This window comes from Podarcis muralis, chromosome 3 (assembly GCF_964188315.1).
Source record: "Podarcis muralis chromosome 3, rPodMur119.hap1.1, whole genome shotgun sequence".
Classification (NCBI taxonomy): Eukaryota; Metazoa; Chordata; class Lepidosauria; order Squamata; family Lacertidae; genus Podarcis; species Podarcis muralis.
Genome location: NC_135657.1, coordinates 90,358,558 through 90,385,398, shown reverse-complemented (window position 1 = coordinate 90,385,398; position 26,841 = coordinate 90,358,558). Strand labels below are relative to the sequence as shown.

Below are 26,841 nucleotides of genomic sequence, written 5' to 3'. Positions count from 1 at the left end.
AAGACTGTCTTTTTTCCCCCTTCTCCTGCCAATCTGGAGGGGAGAGATACTTTTGACAGCTCAGGTTTGACAGTTCGCAACTAAGTTTCTAATAACTGCAGCGAGGTCTTTCGTTGCTTTAAATTCCTGCAGTCCGGGGGGGGCAGACTTCCTTATTTTTTGCCCTCCCGTTTTCAGCCAAATTTTCTATTTTTAAAGGTTCCTGATTTTTTTCCCTTCTTACTCACGGGAATCCAGTCCAGATTTTCTTTTCAGGAAGGAATCGGCGCTCTCCGCTAATGGCGACGCGGCTTCACTCCGCAGGCTGGGTAGCGACTCTCAGCACCGCGCTCACTCCCGATGCCGCTCCGGAGCCTTTAAAAAGGCTCTTTCACAGTACCGGGGGGCGCAAAGGTGCCCACCGAGTCTCCTTGCTCTCAGGCTTCCGCGCCTGAGATTTTAGGGGTCCCCCACTCGCCGTAGCGGGTAAGACCCGAACTTGCGGAGCAGTCCTTCTCCGGAGCTCGGAGGTAGGACCGCCATTAAGCGCTGGCACCGACCGGAAGTCCAGCAGGAAGTATTATTCAGGTGGCAGCAGCCGAAATGTCCTGTGATCCCCCACAGTTGCTAGAAATGCTTCAATGGTCCATGATGACTCCACAGTGAAAATTATTTAGAATTACAGCTTGCCTTATCTCAGTGGTTCAGTGTATAACACAGAGTGGTCTCCAGCCCAGCAGCCGGATGCCTGGGTAACACTTGCTCAGCAGGGAGGGCAGCCCCTGAATGGGAGGCAGGCAGCGCCAGTCTCCCCCTTTAGCTACTCCAAAATGGCCTGAATCTCATCCTTCAAACCACAGTCATCACCAAATCAGATGGACCTCAAGGGCTGTCCTATGGAAGAGGGAACAAGCTTGTTTTTTCCTGCTCTGGAGCCTAGGACTCTAACCAATGGCTTCAAGTTACAAGAAAGGAGATTCCGACTAAACATCAGGAAGAACTTTCTGATAGTAAGAGCTGTTGGACAGTGGAATGGTCTCCCTCGGGAAGTTGTGGACTCTCCTTCCTGAGAGGTTTTTAATAAGAAGTTGGATGGTCATCTCTCATGGATGCTTCAGCTGAGATTCTTGCAGTTCAGGGGTTGGATTAGATGACCATGGGGATCACTTCCAACTCTACAATTCTATGATTCTACAAGTAAGTAAGGTTGGGTACTTCATTAAGAATACTTTGTACAAAAGAAACAGGCTAATTCTATTTTAAGTACAGCATAGTAGCTGCATAGTTACACAGGTGGTGCTGTGGTCTAAACCACTGAACCTCTCGGACTTGTCCAATCAGAAGATTAGTGGTTTGAATCCCTGCAACGGAATGAGCTCCCATTGCTCTGTCCCGGCTCCTGCCAACTTAGCAGTTCAAAAGCATGCCAGTGCAAGTAGATAAATAGGTACCGTCGTGGTGGGGAGGCAAATGGTGTTTCTGTGTGCTCTGGCACTCGTCACGGTCCTCCATGCACCAGAAGTGGTTTAGTCATGCTGGCCACATGACCCAGAAAGCTGTCTGTGGACAAACTCCGGCTCCCTCAGCCTGAAGCGAGATGAGCACTGTACCCCATAGTGGCCTTTGACTGGACTTAGCTGTCCAGGGGTCATTTACCTTTTATTTAGCTTTTTAGTAGCTGCATAATGCCTACTGGTGCCATGGTGCCTGCAAAGTTCTTCATTGGCGCCCCCAGGCAGGGCCCCACACTCTGAGCTTTCATTTTTTTAAAGTCACATCAAAGCAAATCTCATTTTGTCCCCACTTATTTGTTTCTTGCAGTCTGAATGCCAAGGTTATTCCTTTGTTTCACTAACTTTTCATCCATTGAAAATCTGAAAGCTACATGATAGTGGAGGGGGCAGCGTTTCCCAGCTTTGCGAACTGTACCCACAAATGCTAACAGCACAAAGCTAACTACGTCTACTCAGAAGGAAGCCCTGTTGAACGCAGTGATGCTTACTCCTGAGTAAGTGGAGTTAGGAGTGCATTCAGATCCCTGAATACTGAATTTAAAAAATGAACAAATACAGACACTCTGAGAGAAGAGGTGCCAACGTATTTGCTTATTTGAAGGGATGATCCCACAAACCCCTACTATCACATGGAATTAGAGCTTTGTTTCAGAAAGGCGAAGAAAAGCAGGTGAATGACAATATACTGGAATCCTGGATTCATGTGCTGTCTGGGCTCTGATGTTTGATAATTCTGAAGCCTACACTAAAGACAGGTGGAGAAAACCAGAGGAGTTCTCAATTAAACATGCAGGCAAGAGGAGTGTCTGGCCAATTCACTATTGGTTTTTGCCCATTTCTCTCCCCAGTGGATAATTTCTGCTTATCCATCTCTCAACTCCTAGGGGAAGATTAACTGCCAAGGAGAGAGCGAAACAATAACAGACCAGCCAGAAGCTCCTCTTTCTCTCTCTGTGACTGCAGTCCTCTCCAGCTTCCTCTGCTTTTTGTCAGCAGGGGAGCCTAAAAAATTCTCAGCAGGCAAGAGGTGGGCTGATCTTGTCTGGCAAATGTAATGTGCAGCCTGCCTCTTGGTTGATGCAGCTACCAAAAGAAAACAAGCAAATAGCCCTTTAAGACAAGGGAAAAGAAGCTGATCTGGCTGGAGGGCTGGAAAAGAAGGACCTAAGGACCCCTAGTGTCTTGCTTAGCACCTGTCGAATTGGACTCTTTTTTCTGTCACCACAGAGCAACAAAAAAAAGGTGTCCAAGTAGAAACAAACATTGGATTCTACCAGTGGCTGGGAATGACGAATTGGGAGCAGACTTGTAGTGTGCTCATAATACTTCCTTTACCATTTGGCCCGGCACATTTACCAGTCCCACGCCTGATGTCATGTGACACCAGCTGATCAGCAGGTGGGTGTGGCTTGAGTCAAACCATGCTGCAGGTCAACCAGGGAAGAAATGCCCAGTTAAGCCCAAGAGCTAGAGGTTCCCCATTGCTGCAGAGGTAGGGAAGGCACACTGAACAGAAATGCAAAATAAGGGCCAAATACGCAAAGGTATTTTGCCAACCTAGCAGTTTGAAAGCACGTCAAAGTGCAAGTAGATAAACAGGTACCAGTCCGGCGGGAAGGTAAACGGTGTTTCCGTGCGCTGCTCTGGTTCGCCAGAAGCGGCTTAGTCATGCTGGCCACATGACCCAGAAAAACTGTCTGCAGACAAACGGCGGCTCCCTCGGCCAGTAAAGCGAGATGAGTTCCACAACCCCAGAGTCATTTGCGACTGGACTTAACTGTCTGGGGTGCTTCATCTTTTTATGCAAAGGTTGGCGGTTCGAATCCCCGCGGCGGGGTGCGCTCCCGCTGCTCGGTCCCAGCGCCTGCCAACCTAGCATTTCGAAAGCACCCCCGGGTGCAAGTAGATAAATAGGGACCGCTTACCAGCGGGAAGGTAAACGGCGTTCCGTGTGCTGCGCTGGCTCGCCAGATGCAGCTTTGTCACGCTGGCCATGTGACCCGGAAGTGTCTCCGGACAGCGCTGGCACCCGGCCTCTTGAGTGAGATGGGCACACAACCCCAGAGTCTGTCAAGACTGGCCCGTACGGGCAGGGGTACCTTTACCTTTACCTTTATTAGAACATTATGAGTCACATGGTATTTCCCCCACTTCTTTTCAACAGGTGTCTTGAGGGCCAATCTTTTAATACTTAACTTTTAAGATTATTAATAGGAAAGGTGCCACTCACCTTAAGTTTGATTTTATATACTTATACAATGCAAACGGTAAGGACTATAACAAGCTAAACAACAACAAAATCCCATTAAATGCTGGAAGCACACGATTGTGCCAGGGATCTGCAGTTTCAGGTGGCCTTGACCCAAGAGCACTGCACATATGGTGTGCCCACTGCAAGACCACGCGAGGTATGTTTCTGCACAGCAGGCAGGAAATGTTTTGGGCTATAATTGATGCTCATTTATTTAGCCAGGTGAATGTGAAAAACTCACACAGAGCAAAATCTGTTTCCGAAGCAGCGAAAAGGCGAGGCTTAAGGACAAAGGCATTATTGAAAAATTGAAAAGCTTCCCAAAGAAAGAACTGGGCTAAAGTTGTTTGCTCCGAAACCACTGCCCATGCAGGAGAAAAAGAATTAAGTTGGAGAACTATGTAATTGTTATTTAGCTTATTAACATAGGATCAGTATAAGAAATCCGCAGCTAAAGCTCATTTTCATTTTCCAAATGTTCTCCTTTAGTGTTTTATATTTATAAATTTGATTGGAAAACAAGCCAACTGTGTCAAACGTAACCTTCAATACTCTGGCAATGAATATAAAATACTATGAGAAGTGGCCCATTGCCAGCAATGATTCTTTGTTTTGTTTTTTTGTTAGCTTGAGATGAAAAAGGGTGTTTAAAAGTTTTGTTTTTCTTTCAGATCTTTTGTGTAGAAACAGCGCTCTGCAGAAGCTACAAAAGATGGGTGGAAGTAAGAGATAGTGCTTAATAAAGACGTAGGGCATGATCCAGCCTCCATTCACATCATCCCTCACCTCTCCTGTGTGAAATCGGCTCTGTGCATGGGGGTCTTCTGTTGCCAACCCTTCTGTGAGCAGAAAGCTCACCCCCATCTCCACCCCCATTGTTCAGCCTGGACAACTGAGGTCCAGCTCCGAGGGCCTTCTGGCAGTTCCCTCACTGCAAGAAGTGAAGCTATAGGGACCCAGGCAGAGGGCCTTTTTTGGTGGTGGTGCCTGCCTTGTGGAATGCCCTCCCATCAGATGTCAAGGAAATAAACAACTAGCTGACTTTTAGAAGACAACTGAAGGCAGCCCTGTTTAGGGAAGCTTTTAATGTTTGATCATATTTTTAATATTCTATTGGAAGCCACCCAGAGTGGCTGGGGAAACCCAGCCAGATGGGCAGGGAATGAATGAATGAATGAATGAATAAAATAATAATAATAATTATATCTCATGAGGTAAAGTTTAAGGTTCTCATTTTATTTGGGTCCAGGATACCATAAGGCACATCTGATACTTATATCCCTGCCGAATCTGTTAGATCACTGGGGGAGTCTCTGTTAGGGGTCCCCCACAGCACAGGAGCATTGCTGGTAACTACCAGAAGCTGAACATTTAGTATTGTGGGTCTGATTCGGTGAAATTTGCTCCCATTTGAGATTGGCTAGGCCTCCTCCCTATTAAACTGCAGGTGCTTGACGAAATTTCTATTACAGCAGGTATTTTAGGTAAGTTGTATCATGATGTTTATTGACTGAACTAAACGCTTCTATCTGTGGTTTTTGTTTGCTTTAAATATTATTTTGATAGACGGATTGTTTTATTAATTGTACTGTAAACTGCTTAGCGACCATCTATGGTGAAAATGATCTCATTTCCTATGAATATTAGAAACTGATAAATATTAGTAGTAGTAGTAGTAGTAGTGGTGGTGGTATTGGGACAAAATGAGAAAAGTAATACTTGTCTGAAGGGTTAAATATGTAATTTGGAAGCCACACAGCATTACTCAAAGAAATATTATCAATCTTAAAACTTTTCCCGCTCACACATCAAAGTTCAAAAAACAAAATAAAAAGGCAAAACCAGTATGCCTTTTCCTAGAGACAAACAATTCTTAAAAGCAAACATTAGATCCCACTACCACAAACCACTTAAACAGGCAACACTAGAGTTATTTCAATTATTCATTTGCAATATTCATTGTCGAAGAAGGCCTACTTATTTCTGATGAGGGGGAAAAGATGGAATTGGCAGTTTGCAGAAGTTTAGGCAACAACACAAGGATCCTGCAATTTCAGGCAAGCTTGGGAAAGGAGCTGGTCCTTTTATTGCAGGCAAAAGCTGTCGAATCCCCAGCATCAGCACTTTCCAGCATCATCCTTTTAAATGTAAACATCCATAAAGCTGTCAGCATCATGCAACGAATGGCTAAATAATACATTGGATCAGCAAGCGAGCACTGCATTTCCTCTCCCATAGCCGTGTTTGTAAGATGTGCTAGCTCTGTGTCGGGGAAATCAATAGGCTCTGATTTGCCTTTCCAGATGCTACTTACGATTCTCCTGTTTAATATAAAACAGGGGTTGAGTTTGCGAAAGAAAACCACAGTACTGTGAAACACAAGAATGAACAAACGCTTAAATCGGCATAAGGAACGCTCCCACTTTCTTCCTCCGTGGGAAGCAGAGAGGGTTCAGCTCACCTTTCCTAACAGCTGAGCTGCCATCAATTCTCGTCCTTCGCCGAGGCCGTTTAGGGCAGGGAATGTGGTAAGATCTCAGCCTCACAAGGTGGTGCAGGGCTCTGTGCCACTTGGTGAGGCTGGGATCATTCCAGCCTCGCAAAGTAGCTCAGGGATGGTGTTGCTCTATCGGCATTGGTGGGGAGATGGCGTGTAGTGGGCTCTGTTTGCCCTCCAGGGCCCACCCCCCAGCATGCACAAGTGTGCATCCTGGGCACCATGTAAACATACTACACCGCAGCGCTCAAGATTTGATGAATGATGACCTGTGCCACAAACTAGATATAATGGGCACTCGTACTGGAGTGTTCTGTAGACTGATATCTGTGATCTTATATATACTAGTCTTTTGCACCCTTTCACTCTTGTCTGATGTTCTTAACCCTTCTTTTAGGCTTTCTTAGCTTCTTTTGGATTCTTATGGACATATATATGTGTGATATTTTGTTATCTCAGAATTTTCATTTCAGACAGCAGTAGCATTAACATTTGCATTAGCCGAATACTTCTGCCACATCCACAGGGAACAACTACAGACAAAACCGCTATATATACACTTCAAAATATTCATGTTTATAGAGCGTTAATGGCTTACGCATAAAACAGCCAAGCAACCGAAGCATGAAGCAGCCACGGAGGTCTTTTGTTATTTTGCTATATAACTGGTTGGGCAGATAACATAAAATAATAATGATGGTGATGATGGTGATGATGATAAAAGATTGTTAGTTTTAATCACCTTGAGCACATAAAGAGAGCGGCCTAACCCTATGGTTCTGCAGATTGCAGACACAAAAGCTTTCGAAAGTCATAGTAACGGTAACAGACTCAAGGGGCCTGGTTTCCTGCATGAAGATAAAAGAGCTAATTTATTACCTGAAACGAGGAAGGATGGTTAATTCAGCTGTTCATACCTTAGCAATAGCCATTATCTGCTCCAGTGCCACAGAGTGAAGATCTTGATCTCTGCTTTCCAGAAGCAGCTTCAGGGACGGCAGCAGAAGGGACTGGTCGAGGAGCAGCAAACAGAGATCTTTTATGCACTGAAAAAAGCAAAGGAAATCTTGCGTAGTCAGGCATCAGAAGGGACCGGAACAAAGGGACACGACTCGAACTCGAGTTCAAGGCAACCTTGCGTCAAGCGTAAAATGAAAGTCAAACATTTTAAAACAAACTTGGGGGTGGGGGTGGGGGTGGGGGTGGGAAGAAAGGAGGAACACCCTCCAGTGGAAATTAAGCCTGAGACGTTTCAAGAATAAATCGAGTAAAAGAGATTGCCTGCTGCACTGTAGATAAAAAGCGAACTGGGGATTCCTATTATGTGATCTGCACAGAGAAGAATCAAATCACTTACACCGCCTGTGCACATCAAGAGAGGAGGCAGACAGACATTAAAGAGAGTTTCATACTTTTACTAAGGGCTTCTTCTTCTTGACTTGAGAGCACGTATATGCTACAGTCCAGGGTTGGGGAACTTTTGGCCTTCCAGATGTTGCTGAACTACAGCTCTCGCTTGCCCTAACAAGCATGGCCAATGGCTAAGGATGGTGGGAGTTGTAGTTCAGAAACTACAACTAGTCCCATATTCCCCTTCCGCAGCTAGTGGCTGGCCATTCTTTCGCTGCCACGTCCTCCTCCTGTTGGGAAACAAAGTACGCAGCAGCCTGAGATGTGAGGAGATTGTGCTGTTTCTATGTCAGGTAACTGGCTGCGGCATCCTTGCTTCCTCCCCTGCCCTGTCCCTCCCACTGAAGGCCTCCTCCCTTTCCGCTGGGAAAGAAAAGACCCTGAGGCTTTGAGCCTCAGCAGCACCTCCTCTGGACACCTTGCACTGCTTTGTCCCCCCAACAAGCCAAGGGATGGCCACTGGGCTGTTGTTGTTGTTTAGTTGTTTAGTCATGTCCGACTATTCATGACCGCATGGACCAGAGCACGCCAGGCACCCCTGTCCTCCACCGCCTCCCGCAGTTTGGGCTGTGACATATGCCAAAGTTTAATTCTTCGTTATGCTGTTGCAAAATGTCCTTTTATGTGCTGCTATATCTCATGGTTAATCTCTCTCTCCTCACAAGTCCAGGTCTTGACAATGCACTAACTTAAACCTTGGCTTAGCATAACATGGTGTGTATGTGTGTGTCTGGGGGGGGGGGGTAGGGAAAAAATAATAGGAAGAAGCAAAGTGGTTGGGACTCCTTTTCCCATACATTTGTGTCGTCCTGGTAAGCCATAGTTAGTATTACTGTGTTGTGTGAACAAGGCGATTGTTTTAGACACTTGCAGAAAGCTTTATTTTTATTTCAGCAAGTTTACCTACTTACGCATACTTGCTTTTAAAGTTCTGCTGCTTTTATCTGTGCTTTTACTGATAATTATCTATGGACACGTCTCATGATGAAGTGGTTTCTACATTTTTCTAGATAAAATAATAAAAAAGAAGTATTCATCATGCCCACTGTGTGCTTGGCTGGCTCTTGAAATGGGCAGTAGCTAAATCATGCAAATTTAGGATAATCACATTTCTTGGGTTAGCCTATATCACAGTTTAACAGCAGCCCAAACAATCTCAGCGGCTCAGCTATGAGTAAGCAGGAGGGGACTTTGCTCTGGGAAGGATGCTCCCATGTTTGGCTCCCTGTCTGTTAGCCACTGCTAAATGGGACACAGTGTTATGCCTCCACCAGTCTGTAAGTCACCACTGTTTTAGATGCATCGGTGAAACCGTTCTGAGTGTATTTCTTGTAGCTCTTTGCTACTGTGCTTTAGTTACCTATCCCCCCCCCCCATGCTGGCCAGGCTCTAGGAACTAGAATCTTCGGGGTTCTTTCGAAAGAAATTTCATTGTTCTGTCAAGCTTCTTATGATGATGCTTCCTCACTTAAGGTTTTGATGGGTCTGCAAATATAAAATGTTACTGATGCTATAAAACTGCTGCTTCACCCAGGCTTTGCATTCTAACAGCCATCAGCATTTATTTTTGCAAACATTGTGCCCATGGCAATAAATTGGACTTCCAAGAGACGCAGAAATTGCAGTTCCAAGACATGCATTGTGTGAAAATACAGATAATGCTCAGTGTTAGAGAAATACAATATTCACTGTTTCGTCCTGTGCTCTGTAACGCTTTCGTTGTTGCTTTTCACCAAAAATGAAGTGGGAAAGAGGCAACTTTGCAAAGACTAGAAAACTAAATTAAAATACTTTAAATTTGACTAGTACTTTCAGTCACCCTATTCACCTATTGTTCCAGTGCAGGTGTTCACCCAAGAGTACAGCTGGTGAATGAAAGATTTAGACCATTCATTTGATAAAGAAGCAACAAAACACTCATGGGACACGGACAGCCAAATCCCAGAACGCTGCAGCTCTGTTTTGCCTTCGCCACCTATGTTTGGCATAGGCTTGCTTAACTTGAAAATGGGTTGCTAAATACCTTCAGCATCACAGTAGGAGACGCCATGAACAACCCCTCCTTCTAACTGTAAACTCAAAATCCTTGTGCTGGGGGAAATAAGAGTCAAAACAGGGCCACCGAGGAACAAGAGGGAGGTATTAGCAAGCAGAAGCAGTACAAAAAGGAAATCTTAGAAAACCCAAAAATCTCAGTAAAGGAGCGACCTTGTTCTCTCAGACGGCCCATTGAGGCTTGAGTAGGCTCAGTAGACACCAGGAACTATGTGATACTGATTGTCAGTTGGGGTGGGGAAAACAATGGGAAGAAAATTCAGCTTATACTTTCCCAAAAGGATGTATAGCTGGCTGGCACGCACCCTGAAGGAGCTCCCTCTGTTAGTGAGTGGGTTGTGTAAGAAGGCTTGCACGAGGAGCAAAGCCCAGTGAAAACAAATGGGTGTTAGAAAGCAAAAATGCCTGATGAACGGAGGAAATAGTGCTTTGCCTGCATGGAAGGAGTTTGCCGTTAAGGCAAACTTATTTCAGTACTTGCTTACAAATGTATTCCTATGCTGGAGAAGGAAAAGAGCCCTGCTGGATCAGGTGCGCTCCCCACACTGGCCGAACAGATGCCTCTGTGATGTTCGCAAGCAGAATGTTGACAGCAAACACAGCCACCGATGAATTTGCTACGCATGCAAACAGGCTCATCTCTTGCTAGGACTCTTTTAAGAAAACAAACTCACCTCTGTGGAGAGTGCGTGCTTTGTCTCATATAAAGAGCGGCAGAATTTCAAAATTTCATTCCCTGCATTCTCCTTCTGGTCCTGCGGGCTTGTCGTGAGCATCATGGTTCCCAGTTTTACCCAAGGGTTATTACTAGGGCATGCTCTAAAATGCGAGAAAAAAGACATTTCTTGAAAGCAAACATGTACGTACCACAGACATCTGCTTAGCAATATAAACCGAGGAGCAAGGTATAACAGATCCAGAAGAAAAAGAATCAAGATCAAGTGGAAAGAATCCTTGCTTTGCAGCCATCAATGGGGCCAGTTGCCATGAGGGGAAGTCTCGCCTTCCAATCGAGGAAGGCAGACACCCAATGGGAAGAGAAATATATCTATTTGACCCCATAGGGTACCACCATATTTATATATCTCTCTCCCTCTTTCTCTCTAGAGCATCTGCTTTACATGCAAAATGTCCCAGGTTCGACCCCTGACATCTCCAGCAAGGGCTGGAAACGATCCCTCTCTGAAACCCTGGAGAGCTGCTGCCAGGTGTAGTTTAATCACAGAATCGTAGAGTTGGAAGGGACCCTGAGGATCATCTAGTCCAACCCCTGCAATTCAGGAATACGCAGCTGTCCCTTACGGGGATCAAACCTGCAACCTTGGTGTTATCAGCACCGCGCCTTAACCAACTGAGCTATCCACTGGCTCAGCAGAATGCAGCTTCCGGTGTCCCTCTGAAGGCTTGATCAAAAGCTCTGCGAGATCAGAATGAATAGCAATTACTGCTCTATTTTTCCAGCTAAAAGCAAAGTTTATAAACCGAGAACAAAGACTATGAATGAATGCGTGCACGCACAGGAAGAGGAAGATCTTTATATGCCACATAAAAAGTGGTGGCATTCGTAGAGGCAGATCGCTGCATTATGAAGACTGAATCACACACATCTGCTTTCCTTACAATGGCAAGATGTGCTGGCTTTGTGTCTACCGAGCCACATACAGGTGAAATGGGTCCATGTGGGATTACAATATGAAAAATGAACAACATAGAATTTTGTCTGGAATGGAAGGAGCAACTAAGGAGGTAAAGAGTTCTCCATCTCCAGCATCGAATCAATCGGCATCAATAAGCAATTTTTCCACAGGCAAATTACTGGTGAATGCACTCAACATAAAATGATTACTGAAGAGGAACACTTAAGTCCTCACAGAGATAAAACAACAGCTTTCCAGATTAGTTAGCTCTGAGTAAGGCACTTAGCACAGTGGTGTTGTACTATCTAAGATGCCAACTGCTGCAGGAATTAGTTTCTTGGGCCATTTTAGTACTGTAATACATACTATTTTTTAAAAAAAGAGGATTAATATTTAGCTCAGGGAAATTTGTGTGTGCCTGAATAGCTCAGTTGGGTTAGAGCATGGTGCTGGTAATGCCAAGGTTGCAGGTTTGATCCCCATATGGGACAACTGCATTGCAGGGGGTTGGACTAGAATCAGTGGTGGAGAACCTATGGCACGTGTGCCAGAGTGGGCACGCAGAGCCCACTCTCTGGGCGCACGCGCCATTGCCCCATCAGTGCCATTTCTGGATGACCCATGGGACCCCTTCCAATACCGCGACTCGCGGCCTGCTGACCTGGAGACCAGCATTCTCCTACTCGCAAGTAAAGCCCAGCAGCTGCGTGCTGAGGAAGGAGGGCCTGTCGGCAACCGGCCAGGAGCCTCTTCCCCACCCACTGCTGAAAGAGGGCGGGAGGCTTGTCCTCACCGCGCCCCGACCTACAAGGCAAGCAACGTCCATAACTCCTCCTCCTCCTGCCCAGCCCATGCTTCTGACCTTCCCCTCTGAGGCGAATTTCGTAAGAAGGGAGCCCAGGACTCCTTGGGGTTGGGCGACAGGGAAAGTTGAGGGATGAAGAGGCGGTGTGTTCTTTCTGTGGGGCCATGTCGTGGTGTGCAGCTGCTGCCGCTGATGAGTGCCTCTGCTGCGCTAGGACGGGCCTAGTCAGGCATCCGCTCTGGTTCGCGCCTTCCCAGCTGCAGGTCACCCTTGTCCAACCTCGAAGGGTTAGCGGTGGGGCCTGCAAGCCGGAACCTGTGGTGGGATAAACCAAAAGCGAAGGGCTGGCTAGCACCTGGGAAGACCCGGGTTCAGGTCATGAAGCTCACCTGGGTGACCACTGCCTCTCAGCTTCCCCTACCTCACAGGCTTGTTGTGGGAACTAAGGTAAAGGTAAAGGGACCCCTGACCATTAGGTCCAGTCGTGGCCGACTCTGGGGTTGCGACACTCATCTCGCTTTATTGGCCGAGGGAGCCGGCCTACAGCTTCCAGGTCATGTGGCCAGCATGACTAAGCCGCTTCTGGCAAACCAGAGGAGCGCACGGAAACGCCGTTTATCTTCCCGCTGGAGCAGTACCTATTTATCTACTTGCACTCTGACGTGCTTTTGAACTGCTAGGTTGGCAGGAGCAGGGACTTGAGCTACGGGAGCTCACCCCATTGCGGGGATTCGAACCGCCGGCCTAATAAACAACTGCTCCTTTTCCCTTATGGGGTACCCAAGAGCCTGTATCATTATTATCCCATATTTAATTGCCTTGTTAGCACTTTGCGGTAAATTAGTGGGTTTGGGGTTACAGTTTGGGCACTCGGTCTCTAAAAGGTTTGCCACCACTGGACTAGATGATCCTCAGGATCCCTTCCAACTCTACAATTCTAAGGTTCTGTGAGCAAATACTTACACATTTGCACTTTTCATAGGCGGCCAGGCTTGCAGGAGCATGACTAAATGCTGGAATTCTCCATGATCCTTACTAGATCCCAAAAGGTTGAGGAAAAGGCTGTACCTCTTTTCTTCATTTTCAATATCAGTTATTTCCACCTAAGGAATTGAGAGAATGAAGCACGTTAAGTGTAGGGTTTGTTGGGGTTCAGATTAATGAGCCGACTATTTTCAGCAATAAATATGATAATATTCCTGTATGGCACTGAAGTCACATTTGAAACAATACAGAAGCAGTCGACGGGATTTTCCTAGGAAACATTTTATTCGGTCTCATCTGCAATTATGTATGCTGAACACACAGAAACACAGAGATAATACGAAATTACTAGGAGTTATGGTCTCCAAACAACATTAAACCCGTGCAAGCAGATTAATGGAATAGTACAAATGATTCCCCTACCTCCTTGAATTCCCTAGACAAACAAAATTTATTATACTTTACCAATGCAGATTACTGTATATGAAATGGAACATTTGTACTGTAACATTATATCTTAAAAGATCTTATGCTTTGATACTGAAGTGCCATCTATCAGAATCAGAAGAATCTTTACTTGCATCAGCCACTAGCCATAGCAATAAAATAAAATAAAATGTACTGAAGACAGAGGTAAAAACTTAACTATAGAAAATACATTTTGGGGGTTTATGTCAATAATCAAATGGACAACAAAACGTTGGTGAAACAATTGACAATCAAGCCTTTTGCCCACTAGCTGTTTCTTCAAAATGTATAGTTAAAAAGAGGGCTACCAAAGGAATTTTTAAGTGTATAGATGCAGAGCTGCAAACTCAACCCCCCTTGGAATATGATATGGTGAGGGACAAACCAGAAAACTACAAGTTCCTGGCTGAGCTATTGGAAATTAGCTCCAAATGAAATAGGTAGTCCTCTCCCAAGAATCAAAAGGTATACTAATGTTCCCACTGATAAGAGGAATGGAAGCATTTTTTTAAAAAAGAAATTGGGTACCTGGACAAAGTGGAAGCGACAAGCACAGAGCCTTAAAGGAATTGGGGCTAAAACTGATGTCATGGAACATAGCAGGCTGGCGTTCAAAGCAGAATAATAAACAGCTGATGAACTATTTTGAGCAATTTGATATTATTCTGCTACAAGAAACATTGCAGAATAACTCTATAGTCCATTTATATAGAAACCCCCCCCAAAAGTCAAGTTGCACTAAATGAATATTAAAAAACAACAAGCCACCATCTTTAAAATAAATTGAAGTATATTTCAGTGCTAACTGTAAGACTCCTTAACTGAAGCAATCTTTTAAAAAGCAGTGCAGGGATGAGAAACTGGACACAAAATGAGATAAAACAGAAGATGGGGGAAAACTAGGTTCGAGTTTTGAAGGAATGGGAGTTCAAAGACATATTAATGCTACTGTTTCATAATAAAGTGCTATTTAAAAACTTATGCACCGTGCACTTTGAGAATAAATATTTTAGGTGTGCAATGACCCCAAGTTTCAGTATGGATTTCAATTTGGTGCTTCAGAAAATAGGCCACCTTTTCTCTGAGGCACTATATAGGTTACCAGACCAGTTTCTGGGGCTATCCAAAACCACTTTCTCTTTGTTTTCTTGCTCCCCTTCTCTATTTTTTTTAAAATATTTTTTATTGTGTTTCTTTTCTTAGGGTCATAAATACAAGATTGAAGTAAGAAAATACCAGAAACAAATACTAAGAAAAAATAATAAAAAGATTATTACAATCCAATTTTCAGTAGTTCTTTCAATATTCCAAATAGACTTCCCCACATCTTCCAGACTCTGCGTTCTTTGCAATAAAAGTTTCAGCAATTTGTTACCTTGTTTCTTAACTTACTGTATCTTTCAATTATTATGTTTCCAAGTTCACAATATTATATCCCAACTTTGTACATTGAAAGTTAACATAATAAAAATGTTTCATGTTACCACCTCTTTTTTCTTGTCTTAATTTTCAGTTTACCTAATCGAGTTGCTAAAGCAAAAATTTCTTAATCATGCGTATTTCTTAACATTCGTACAACTTATAGTGTTTTTGCAAATAGTCCTTAAATTTTTTCCAGTCCTCTTCCATTGTTTCCTCGCCCAAATCTCAGATTCTGCCAGTCATTTCAGCCAGTTCCATGTAGTCCATCAACTGCGTCTGCCACTCCTCCAGCGTGGGTAAATCTTGAGTCTTCCAGTGCTTTGCAATACCTCTCCCCTTCTCTATTGGGGAAACTAAAAATGGTTATAACTTCACTTCCCCTTCTTTGGCAAAAGTGGATGAAATTAACAGGCATGCTAGACCTTCTAGTGGAGATAAAGTCTGCCAAATTTGAGCCAAATAGATCCAGGGGATCTTGTCCTGGATAGCTCTAGAATGCAACATTTTCAAAAACTATTTCCTGGGGGAGAGGGGGACAGAATTAAATGGCATTTGTAGACAAGCTTGCTCCTTCTGAGAAGAAGAAGAGTTTGGATTTGATATCCCGCTTTATCACTAGGAGTCTCAAAGTGGCTAACATTCTTCTTTCCCTTCCTCCCCCACAACAAACACTCTGTGAGGTGAGTGGGGCTGAGAGACTTCAAAGAAGCGTGACTAGCCCAAGGTCACCCAGCAGCTGCATGTGGAGGAGCGGAAACGCGAACCCGGTTCACCAGATTACGAGTCCACCGCTCTTAACCACTACACCACACTGGCTCTCCACATGAGGGCATGAACTAGTTTCATGAGGGTGGCTGCACTGTTTTCCCCACAAGGGAAGGTGTCATAGTTTTAAGTGGATAGAAAAGGAGCCATTTATCCTTTCCCAGTTTGTGGAGAATTAGTCTGAAAACTGTGTCCCCAGGTAAGAAACCTGCCAAACTGCAGACAAATGACTCTGGTTTTTTGTGTGTGTGTGCACTAAGCACTGTTAAAAGTAGATTATTTGTGTGTGTTTGGAAATAACTAAATGGGATTCACTGTCTGGGTAAAATCATGAGAATTTAAGGGCAGTATATACATATTTTTAAATGAAATAAAGTCAATTAGTCACGTAATCAATGTAGTCACGTAATCAATAGATTCCTACCCATTATTAAGATTCTAATGGGAAGAGCTATCAGAATCTTTTGGAAAGGGCTGGAGCATCAAGGTAAGTGGAGGGGATAATATCATTACAATGTAAATTAAATTGAAATTATAACCCAAGAGGACAAACAAATATCAAAACTAGTAAAATACAGCAAACTAGTTTGATAATTAATTCAAATCAAGGAAAGACAGTGGGCTTTTAAAACAAATAAATAAACCATAAATCTAAATCGTTCCTGTGCCAAGGCAACTGAAATGGTTCAACTTGTCAGGTATTTTATGACTACTGCATATCAATGAATATATACATAATACAAGCATAGTGATTATATTCTGCACCAGGCAGAAGGGAATAAATGCAATACAAAAATTAACATTGCAAAATATTAATTAAACAAGTAAGCTGGCAATTAACCTTCATTTGCATGTTTTCCTTCATATGAAAATACAGTGTATATTCAGCACTATAGATTTCTGAACCCAACCCTCGTGGTTCAAGGTAACAAATAAGTCAGTTTCCTTAAAATGCAGGCTTACTAGGTAATTCATATGATGTGACTAACTTACCTGATAATCTGAAGCTAACCTCCATGTAAGCAACTCAGTAGAAAGGAGATGATTCAGTAAAGGTTCAAGATTCCTACCCCACCAAATTTAGCCTTGTTCACTAGCTCACAACAATCCATATACAAATGACGAAACTTTCTAAAAGAATTATTTTCATTAGAAGCACTGGCATTCTCAGGAATGGGCTGAAATGAGAGCTAAGAAATAATACTGATGTAGTCTAGGACTTGTAGGAACTGAGCATTTTCCTTTCATAGAATTACTGGATGTTTAGAGAAACTATGTTCCTTGGTCAAATGCTTGCAAAACTACCTGCCATTACTCACCCACAAAGTCTCAGAGCAGAAGATTTACTAATGCCCTAGCAAAATCCATGTTAATACATGCGGCACTGTGTACAAGTAAGTGTCTCACAAATATTCTGAGGCCCTTGACTGCAAACGTGAATGTGAATTAATATATCATTAAATGCAGAATGGCAAAGAAGGCACCTGAGAGTAGTCCCTTATTGCGACAATACATTCTCAGTCGCGGTGAAGCGCTGCTAAAAGGAAACGCCACATTCAGATTTATTTGCAGCGGAAGGGCTTTCAAAATAAATAAATAAAATTTGAAATGGGATATGCGCTTTACCTTAAGACGCTGTGCTGCAGTGACATGAAATAGGGATGTGAACTTGAATACAATCTCCCACTGATTCAATTACACCTCAGTCTCCACTCGTGGCTTTATTGAGCCATGTAGGCAATTATGTCGCGCATGGCAACATGAAGCTGTGGTGGAGGTTCCTTCCTCCAGAGGAGGTTAACTTCAAATGGAAGACGCTGATTGATAAATTATTATTCCAACTTCACTGAGAGGAAACGCGGTGTAGGTAAATTATGGGCTCGGCTCAGGTTCCTCTTTAGTATCTTAGATAAGTGCTAGATTTATGGAGAGGAATTAATTATTCCGAGTACCTCAGCTAGACCACAATCATTGCCCACTCAGAGACTTCAGCTTCTGCAGCGCACACAAAGTGACAATTTTTGTCCAGTGCCTATGGAATTACTTATACAACATTTGGTATCTATCAGTTTCAGAGCTTGCAATAAATACTAATGCGATTTTTGGATAGCGCCGATTTTTTTTTTTGCTGAATGTTCTGATACTATCAGGGCGCTGTGTAAGTTATTCAGTTGTGGTGTCCGTCCTGTCAAGTTTGCAGGTGCACCCTTTCATTCTAAAAAGCATTCGCTACTGGAAATTCAATCTGGAAATTACCACGGTAAATATATATATATATATCTGGCTATTTAGTTCAGGAAACTGGTGGAGCTCCTGGGTTCATTCAAATTTCCCTAAGGGAGTCAATTTTTATTTTTTTTGCAGAAAGCTATAATCTGCAAACCTGAGGACAGAAGAGTTGAGGTCAAAGAATAGGAAAGTGTTCCAAAGTCACTAGGAAGTTGAACTGCCGGCTGAATTAGATGCTATATTGTTATTTCACGGTTTATCTTTGCAGCACATCTGAAAAAAACAGCAATATATATTCTCCAACACTTTGCAGATGAAAACAGAGATGTTATTCTTGTTAAGTGAAAAATCATAGCCACCTTTTCCTCTCGCTACTACAACTTCTTAAGGGTTCTATTAGAAAGTGTGTTTGTTGGCAAGTTTACCATAACAAGTCTGTCTGTAGGTCTACATGCCCACATATTGATAGGCATAAAGGTAAAGTTATAATAAAATAACTCTGAAGAATGCTTTATCCCAGAATGGATCTGGTCCTACTTACTACAGAATGGCTACAAAGCCAGCCAATTCCAAGATTTAAGCTCTAGATCAGGGCGAGGAACCTGAGGCCCTCCAGATGTTGCCAAATACCATCTCCTATCAATCCTGGCCAGCCTGGTCAATGATCAGAGGTGGTGGGTGCTGCAGACATTCAGGCGAGGAGCTAAAGCAGAACATGTGCACACTATGAGTGTTTCCACCTTTCTCCCATTTGTATTCACTGCTATTGTTTTTTTCCTTTCCATTGCTACCTTTCTCAGAATTGTAGAGTTGGAAGGGACTATGAGGGTCATCTAGTCCAAGCGTCTGCAATGTGATGCTTGAAGCCGTGACCCTGAGATGACAAGTCTCATGCTCTACCAACTACACCACACCATCAGTGTGGTGTATTGGTTAAGAGCAGTAGTCTCGTAATCTGGGGAATCAGGTTCGCGTCTCCGCTCCTCCACATGCAGCTGCTGGGTGACCTTGGGCTAGTCACACTTCTCTGAAGTCTCTCAGCCCCACTCACCTCACAGAGTGTTTGTTGTGGGGGAGGAAGGGAAAGGAGAATGTTAGCTGCTTTGAAACTCCTTCGGGTAGTGATAGAGCGGGATATCAAATCCAAACTCCTCTTCTTCTTCTTTTTCACTTCTTCTTAGTTCAATGCCTTCTTCGCGGATCAGTCTGTCTTATGGATAACCCCAACTAGTCCAGTGCCACAGTGCACCATCACAGATCAATTAGATTTGGTTGCAAAACGACATTACTGGGGGTAAGTAAATCGGAGTGAAAACAACGCTTACTGGTTAGGTATGTCGCCCGGTTTTGAAACCGTGCTCTTAAAACCTCCAGAGAAGTGAGTGGGAGGGAGTGGTTTTGCTTCTGAGGGAAGTGCTTGTGAGAAATGCCCCATTTTCGGCTGACTCACAACCTCCTCTTTAATGCCTGACTTTCCCAGAATGCAAACTTTGAGCCCGAGAGTGTGCTTTAAATCATCTAGTCGGCAAAGAGCAACAGAGAAGTGCTGTGACAATGGCGGAAAAGGACCCATCGCACCCAGATATACTAAAGGAACAAAACAGCTCAGCTACATAGGTTTGTTCTGGAAAGAAAAGAGGGGAAATCTTCCAAACAGGCTATCCCCCCCCCCCCTTTAAGGAAAATGTCACCATTCTGAGGCACATTTTTAATGCTCCGTTTAACTAGAAAATTATAGACCCTGAAGACCTTAGATAAAACGCATCATGGGGATTACAAAACAATGCAACTCACCCTTGGACTCCCTAGTTACCCCTGTCCCCAAACACCATTTCCCCAGTGGGATGCCATTGGAATGTGCATTAAGGTCTCCCAAGCCTTTGAAAAATAGGGACATCTGGATTTCTTAATTTTGTTAACTAATCATTACAGAACTGGAAATAGCTGTGCTTCCGACTGTGAGATAGGTAGCTTCCTTCATAAAGCACATTTTTAATTCTGCACAAGCTGGCCTGCTTCCCAGCAGTACATTGATTTGTGGGACCACTAACTTATAGCACCTAAAGCATAATTAAATATTAAGTCCCACTTTGATGTATGCAAAGTCTGGCTAAGAGGATTACTTAGACACACCGAAGGTGGCTTTCACACACTTTCTGGTAATTGAACATTGCAATATCATTAAAATTATCTTTACACAATAAGAATCCACATCCATCACTGGCATTATCTAGAGTACCTTTAGGTGTTGGGAAGGAAATTGGGGAGGGGGGGGGAATACACTGTTAAAAAGGAATACCAAAAGAAGGCAAAGAGAAGGATGGAATAATTATTTAAATATGTGTAACAGACAATGGGAATGTGTAATTATGTTACAGGCGTTTCGCAAACCCAAAATAGAAAGTGCTGATTATAACAACATGCAAAGTTTTATGTTCACCCTCAAACTCCAAAGAGGTGTGAAATATTTTAATTCACATGGCAAAGGCTTTAGTATATGGATAAGTATTCCCCTCCCCACTCTGATATTTTATTGAATTTATATACTGCCCTATATCAAAATATAAAACCACAAAATACATAATCAAAATAATAACAACCCAATAGCTCCCCCTCCCAATATATATAGTTCTGATATCAACAGTAATAGTTTGTTTGCCTTTCCACTGGTGATCTTTGCAGTTAATGATAAGGGTTAAATATTTTTCATTGTTTTAAAATCAATCAGATTCCAGTATTTCTGAAAGAAATGTCCTCTATAATGCATTTCTTCAAAACCTCATAATAATTCATTATTACCACAAGACAAAGCTATATGCTGAATATCTAACTGTTGGATATTTCAGTAGAGCAATCCTTTAGTTTTCACTGACAAACAGTATAGAACAATGATTATCTGGGGGTGTTAAGCCATCAAATGTAAAATGAGGACATGACAATCTCTAGGCCCATGAGGCAGACTGAGAAAACCGGCAGCAGATTTTGTTAGTTTATTATTACTGCCTTTTTACTGCCAGGGAGAGGGGTTTGTGAGATTTTTCTGTCTCAGGTACCAGAATAAGTTGGCTGGCCTTGACTTGAAGATTATTTGCTCCTCTGCCTCAGGTAGCAAAATGCTTTGGACTGCTCCTGAAAATACCACTCCCATAATCTTCATAGTAGGATCAAAACAGACCCTGAAGGCAGGAGCGATACATACTTGAATATAAAGTACAAAGAAAAAGCAGCTGTGAGCTACAGAACCCAATTAGACTTGAAGGCTTCCAGCCCATACACCCCCAACTCCCACCAGTAATAATACGGTAGCCACAAAGACTCTCCTCCCCGAAGGGGAGGGGAGGGGTTGTGGTCGGGGCTCGAGCTCCGGCTAGCAGGGGGCGCGGCCCCCTGCTGCCCACTCACCTGGCTGGCGCTCACGCCCCCTCGGTGGCCATCCAACCGGGGGCCACGGTGGGGGCGTGTTCAGCAGCATTTTGCTGCAGCGCCAGCCTTCCCCCGGCCTCATTAGTCTGCTTACACTTCCTTTTGTTCTATGTTTATTCCCAGCTATGCCCGGAAGAAACGTGTGGATTTGCGGTCACAGCATTGTTCATTGGGCCCGCGTGCGAGCGGTGAGCTGCGGCCTGGCACCCAACCTTGGTCTGCCACGTGACGTTCGAGTTTCCTGGTTTTCGAGAAGAGGCATGCGTTGGGAAGAACTGATGCCTTTGCTGCGGGAGAAAATAGCCAAGCTCGGCTCTCCCGACATCCTGGTGATTCATTTAGGGGATAATGACCTTGGCAACAAAAGGAGTGTGGACTTGCTGTCGAGCATAAAAAGAGACTTGAATGCATTTGCAGCCCTGTGTCCCAGAACGACAGTGTGCTGGTCCTCCTTCTTGAAAAGAACTGTGTGGCACGGTGCGCAAGACTGTATGGCCATTGAAAGAACCAGGAAACTCGTAAATCGGGCGGTAGCCCGTTGGGTGCGCTTTATGGATGGCCGAGTGATTTACCATGACCGTATCCGGATTAGCGACAAAGCTTTATACCGGGATGACGGTGTCCACCTATCAGATCTTGGGAATGACTTCTGGTTAGCTAGTGTCATTAAAAACATCTGGGATTGGTTGCAGCTTTGAGGGTATTGGCGGCGAGCCTTTAGCTCGGGTGGTGGTTAGGCATTGGAATAATGTGTTGCGCTGTGTGGAAGTGCTAGGTGTGGCCATCGCCTATGCCTTCAATTTTTAGGGGTATTCCGTTAAAGGAATCTGGGGGTCGTGTATTCCGTCCGATGCCTGCTTGGCGGGAGGCCTTGGCACGACCCTCGGTGACAGCAGGGGTGAGCCTATAGTCGGATTGGCATCGACAGGCTCCACCTACTGGTGAAGAACCCACTTGTTTCGATCCAATGCCTAAGCCAATACCTTTTAAATGCTGTAACCAATAAAGTTGTGGCCTTTTCCTAGCCCATTAACCTTACATCACGTGTCCTTGTGTCTTCATTTCACTTCACCGGGGTCGGGTCCTCGAACCACAAAGACTCTCCTCCCCGAAGGGAAGGGGAGGGGTTGTGGTCGGGGCTCGAGCTCCGGCTAGCAGGGGGCGCGGCCCCCTGCTGCCCACTCACCTGGCTGGCGCTCACGCCCCCTCGGTGGCCATCCAACCGGGGGCCACGGTGGGGGCGTGTTCAGCAGCATTTTGCTGCAGCGCCAGCCTTCCCCCGGCCTCATTCTTCCTTCCTTCGCCCCTCGCGAGTCACCCACCCTCCACTCCCTTTAGTTAGGGCTCGGGTTTTTTCGGCCTTGCTATGGACCTTAGGTTGGTCGCCCTGGTTGGCTGGGGGGCCTGGTAGGAGTTTTTCCATTTGGCACTAGGCTAATTGGTTTTTTCGCCTACCTCGTAGCAATCGTCACAACTTTGGTGGTATTGGTGGGTAGGTTAGGCATTGGAATAATGTGTTGCGCTGTGTGGAAGTGCTAGGTGTGGCCATCGCCTATGCCTTCAATTTTTAGGGGTATTCCGTTAAAGGAATCTGGGGGTCGTGTATTCCGTCCGATGCCTGCTTGGCGGGAGGCCTTGGCACGACCCTCGGTGACAGCAGGGGTGAGCCTATAGTCGGATTGGCATCGACAGGCTCCACCTACTGGTGAAGAACCCACTTGTTTCGATCCAATGCCTAAGCCAATACCTTTTAAATGCTGTAACCAATAAAGTTGTGGCCTTTTCCTAGCCCATTAACCTTACATCACGTGTCCTTGTGTCTTCATTTCACTTCACCGGGGTCGGGTCCTCGAACCACAAATGGTTTTGAATATTACACAAAGCAGGGGAAGGGGATGTTCTAGTTTGGTTATTCTGAGACTTTTTGGATCTTGGGCTCTTCATCTAGACTTATTATGCAAAACACAATAGTAACGATCCACACCATATACACAACTTTTCATGATATATGACCCAGCTGCAGTTGTTCTTTCTAGTTTAATTCCCTCACCCCCATTTATAATGATTATGTTTCATTAAAATTACCAACAGTGCTGCTCGGGAACCCATTAGCAAATGAAAAAATCGCAACGTACACTGATCTGGAGGTTGGGAACAACATTAAGAAGCCAATGTTGTAAACTGAGACCTGCAGATACAATTTTAATTTTTTAAAAATAAAATAATCTTTGTCAAGAAAAGTATACTCATCCCCAGTACAGTGGTACCTCGGGTTACATATGCTTCAGGTTACATACGCTTCAGGTTACAGACTCCACTAACCCAGAAATAGTACCTCAGGTTAAGAACTTTGCTTCAGGATGAGAACAGAAATCGCGCGGCAGCGGTGCGGCAGCAGCAGGAGGCCCAATTAGCTAAAGTGGTGCTTCAGGTTAACAACAGTTTCAGGTTAAGAACGGACCTCCGGAACGAATTAAGTACGTAACCAGAGGTACCACTGTATTCTGAAACTGATTCACTGACAGCCAAAGTTAGCGCTAATTTCTATACATTAAATTGTTTCTCCTTTCTTTAAAGGCAACCCAGAGTCGTTTTAAAGCATCACCATTCAAGATGGCCTACCTGTGTCTGGGGCCAACAGGCCTTGAGAACAGCTTGAGTTCTGAAGAGCACGAGCAGCTTGCTGTCTTCGTCACTAAGGTGAAAGGCTTGCTCCAAAATCTGCAGGACTTTAATGCGGGGCTTCACGGGCAAAGAATCATCCCCACAAAATGGTCTAAGCCAAGCCAAGAGATCATCTGAAGACACTAGGTTCTCACTGCAATCAGATCAATAGTCACACGTGTTAAAAATTATTTTTATCCAATTTTATAACGCACGCATACGTGTTCTACAAGCAGTGTTGTTTTCCTAAAAAAATGTTTAGGGATACTCTCATATTGAAATACTGCCCCTCAGTGAGGCCAAATTTAGATTCACAAAATGTTTAGAGGTATGCGTGCCCCTGAGTCCACCCCCCCCCAAAAAAAAGCACTGTCTACAAGTAAGGACCTGGTTTGTTTTATACTCCTAAGAATTAAACTTTTGTTACATTGATGATGAATGTAACAGGAATATTTGTTATTAAAAATGAAGACTAGTAAAAATGAAGACATGCAAAAAAAATACATGTAAAAGGGCAGAGTTGACAATCACTGACGGCTACATTATTTTGTTCAAAAGTTCATCTTCTTAGAAATAGGTCTGGATGGCAGACAATGTTTCTGACACTCACAACATCTACAAAGATAATCCACAGTGGTTTGAAAGCGCTAAGCCAGAAAATTCCCAGGTATATCAAGAAATTAATCCATAAGCTCCATCATATGTGTTTCAATGTCTCTACAAAATGAGTAACCCCTCGAGGTGTGGAAGCAGATCTGCACACTCATCTGTGATAAAGGCAAGGGTTGTTGTTTTTTTAAGTTGATAAGATGGTTGTACTTAGACTTAGACTTAAGTGTAAAAAAACCCTCAGCTTTTCCATGCAGTAAATGTACAATTTATTGAGACTGGGTTCCAAATTAAATGTATTGGAACCATTCTGGGTACTTCATTACAACATTGCAAAAATGATTTGAAAACAAGGAACTGTCCAAAAGCAGTATGCAATATGATATGCGGTGTGGCGGAACCAAAGTCGTGTCTCTATACAGGTGACTTTCAACTTATGTGGGAGTTATGTTCCAGGGATGATGATGATGATGATGATGATGATACCTTGCAAGTATGTAAGTGTCCTGTTGGAGCTTTCTATGTCCAAAATAAAGGGATTTACATGGGTTATGTTTAAGGGTTCTTGAAACCCATCTTTGTCCCAGAATCTCCACAAAGATCTCTTTGGAGAGAATCTCACTGAGCACGTGAATCCTCTCATAATATCTTAATTTCTCAGCCCCTCGAGTGAATCTCAAAAGCTACATTTGTAGAAGGAGCATGCAGACAAGTGAAATTAATGTGCTTCACAGCACTTCGGGGGGGGGGGTGTTGCGCACAGATACATGAGGCATGTCGACAGCCACTTCTACAAAGAGACTGAAACTCAAGCTTCCATCAGCTCTCTAAAAACCAAAAAAGCCCTTTTAAGAAAGTCGCTTGTGACCAACGAACATGCAGAGATCAAACACTCAAATATTTGATCCAAACACTCTAATCAGCAAGCAAAGATACTGATGTCTAATTTTAAATTCTTCTTATTTCATACGTTAGAAGTCACAAGATCAATAGACAAAGAAAAACACACCAGAACTTCAATGACATAATATTTCCTTGTCTAGAAACCAACTATAATGCCCAGGAGCAAAATAGTGGGGGGAAATGATTTTTTTTTTATAAAAACATTTTCAACATTTCTCTTTTCCCTTTACTACTAAAGGCATCTGCATAAAGGCTTCCTTGCTTCTGTGTTAGCTTTGGAGGCTCTTGCACAAATTCCTCTGTGGCAGCAAGTAATTTTGACTTTTTTCCTTATTTGCATGAGAATGAACTGATGCAAAAGGTTCTCTTTGATGCACTTCTCTACTTCCCTAGGAAAGGTGCACTGGAAAAAGTGTCCCACAGCAACTAATTAGCACGGAACTTATTTTTTCTTTATAGGAAATGTTATGGCAACTTATCCGTTTCAGCACAAGTCTTTGCTCAACAGCGGTCAGCAAAATTAAATCCTGGTTGGCAAAGGAAAGATTATAGGTTTTGAGTTCATGTCACAATAAAAGGTAGAGGTACCCCTGCCCGTACAGGCCAGTCTTGACAGACTCTAGGGTTGTGCGCCCATCTCACTTAAGAGGCCAGCGCTGTCTGCAGACACTTCCAGGTCACGTGGCCAGCGTGACAAAGCTGCATCTAGCGAGCCAGCGCAGCACACGGAAACGCCGTTTACCTTCCCGCCAGTAAGTGGTCCCTATTTATCTACTTGCACCCGGGGGTGCTTTCGAACTGCTAGGTTGGCAGGTGCTGGAACCGAGCAACGGGAGCGCACCCTGCCACGGGGATTCGAACCACCGACCTTTCAATCGGCAAGCCCTAGGCGCTGAGGCTTTTACCCACAGCGCCACCCGCGTCCCCATGTCACAATACTTCTGCACAAAAATCAGCTACAGATCATCTAGCAGCAAAGCTATGGTGATCATGAAAGGCACACTCCTGGGGCATCTGGATCCTAGCCTAAGCACTCAGCTTTCTTTCTGGTCCTACCAAAGCCTAGTAAGCTGAGCATTCCACTTCCAGATGGTCAGTGGCGGGTCTCTGGGACATAATCAAGGCTTTAAGATCCTTCTAAGAATTTGCTGGTTCTTGGCTGAATACAGAGGTTCTGTTTCATAGAACCATAGAATCATGGAATCTTTTTGGAAGGGACTCCAAGG

General features: G+C 44.1%; 1 protein-coding gene across 2 annotated transcripts in view; it reads right to left on the bottom strand.

Annotated features, from left to right (window-relative positions):
* NBAS (NBAS subunit of NRZ tethering complex) overlaps window positions 1-26,841 on the bottom strand; it is a 191,182-nt gene that overhangs the window by 7,289 nt on the left and 157,052 nt on the right. For both annotated transcript variants that reach the window (XM_028722567.2, XM_028722568.2), the window contains 4 exons: window positions 24,062-24,257; window positions 13,112-13,251; window positions 10,381-10,525; window positions 7,159-7,287 (listed from right to left, as the gene is read on the bottom strand). In XM_028722567.2, the coding sequence (XP_028578400.2) occupies window positions 7,159-7,287; window positions 10,381-10,525; window positions 13,112-13,251; window positions 24,062-24,257 (610 nt within the window). The remainder of the gene's footprint in view (window positions 1-7,158; window positions 7,288-10,380; window positions 10,526-13,111; window positions 13,252-24,061; window positions 24,258-26,841) is intronic.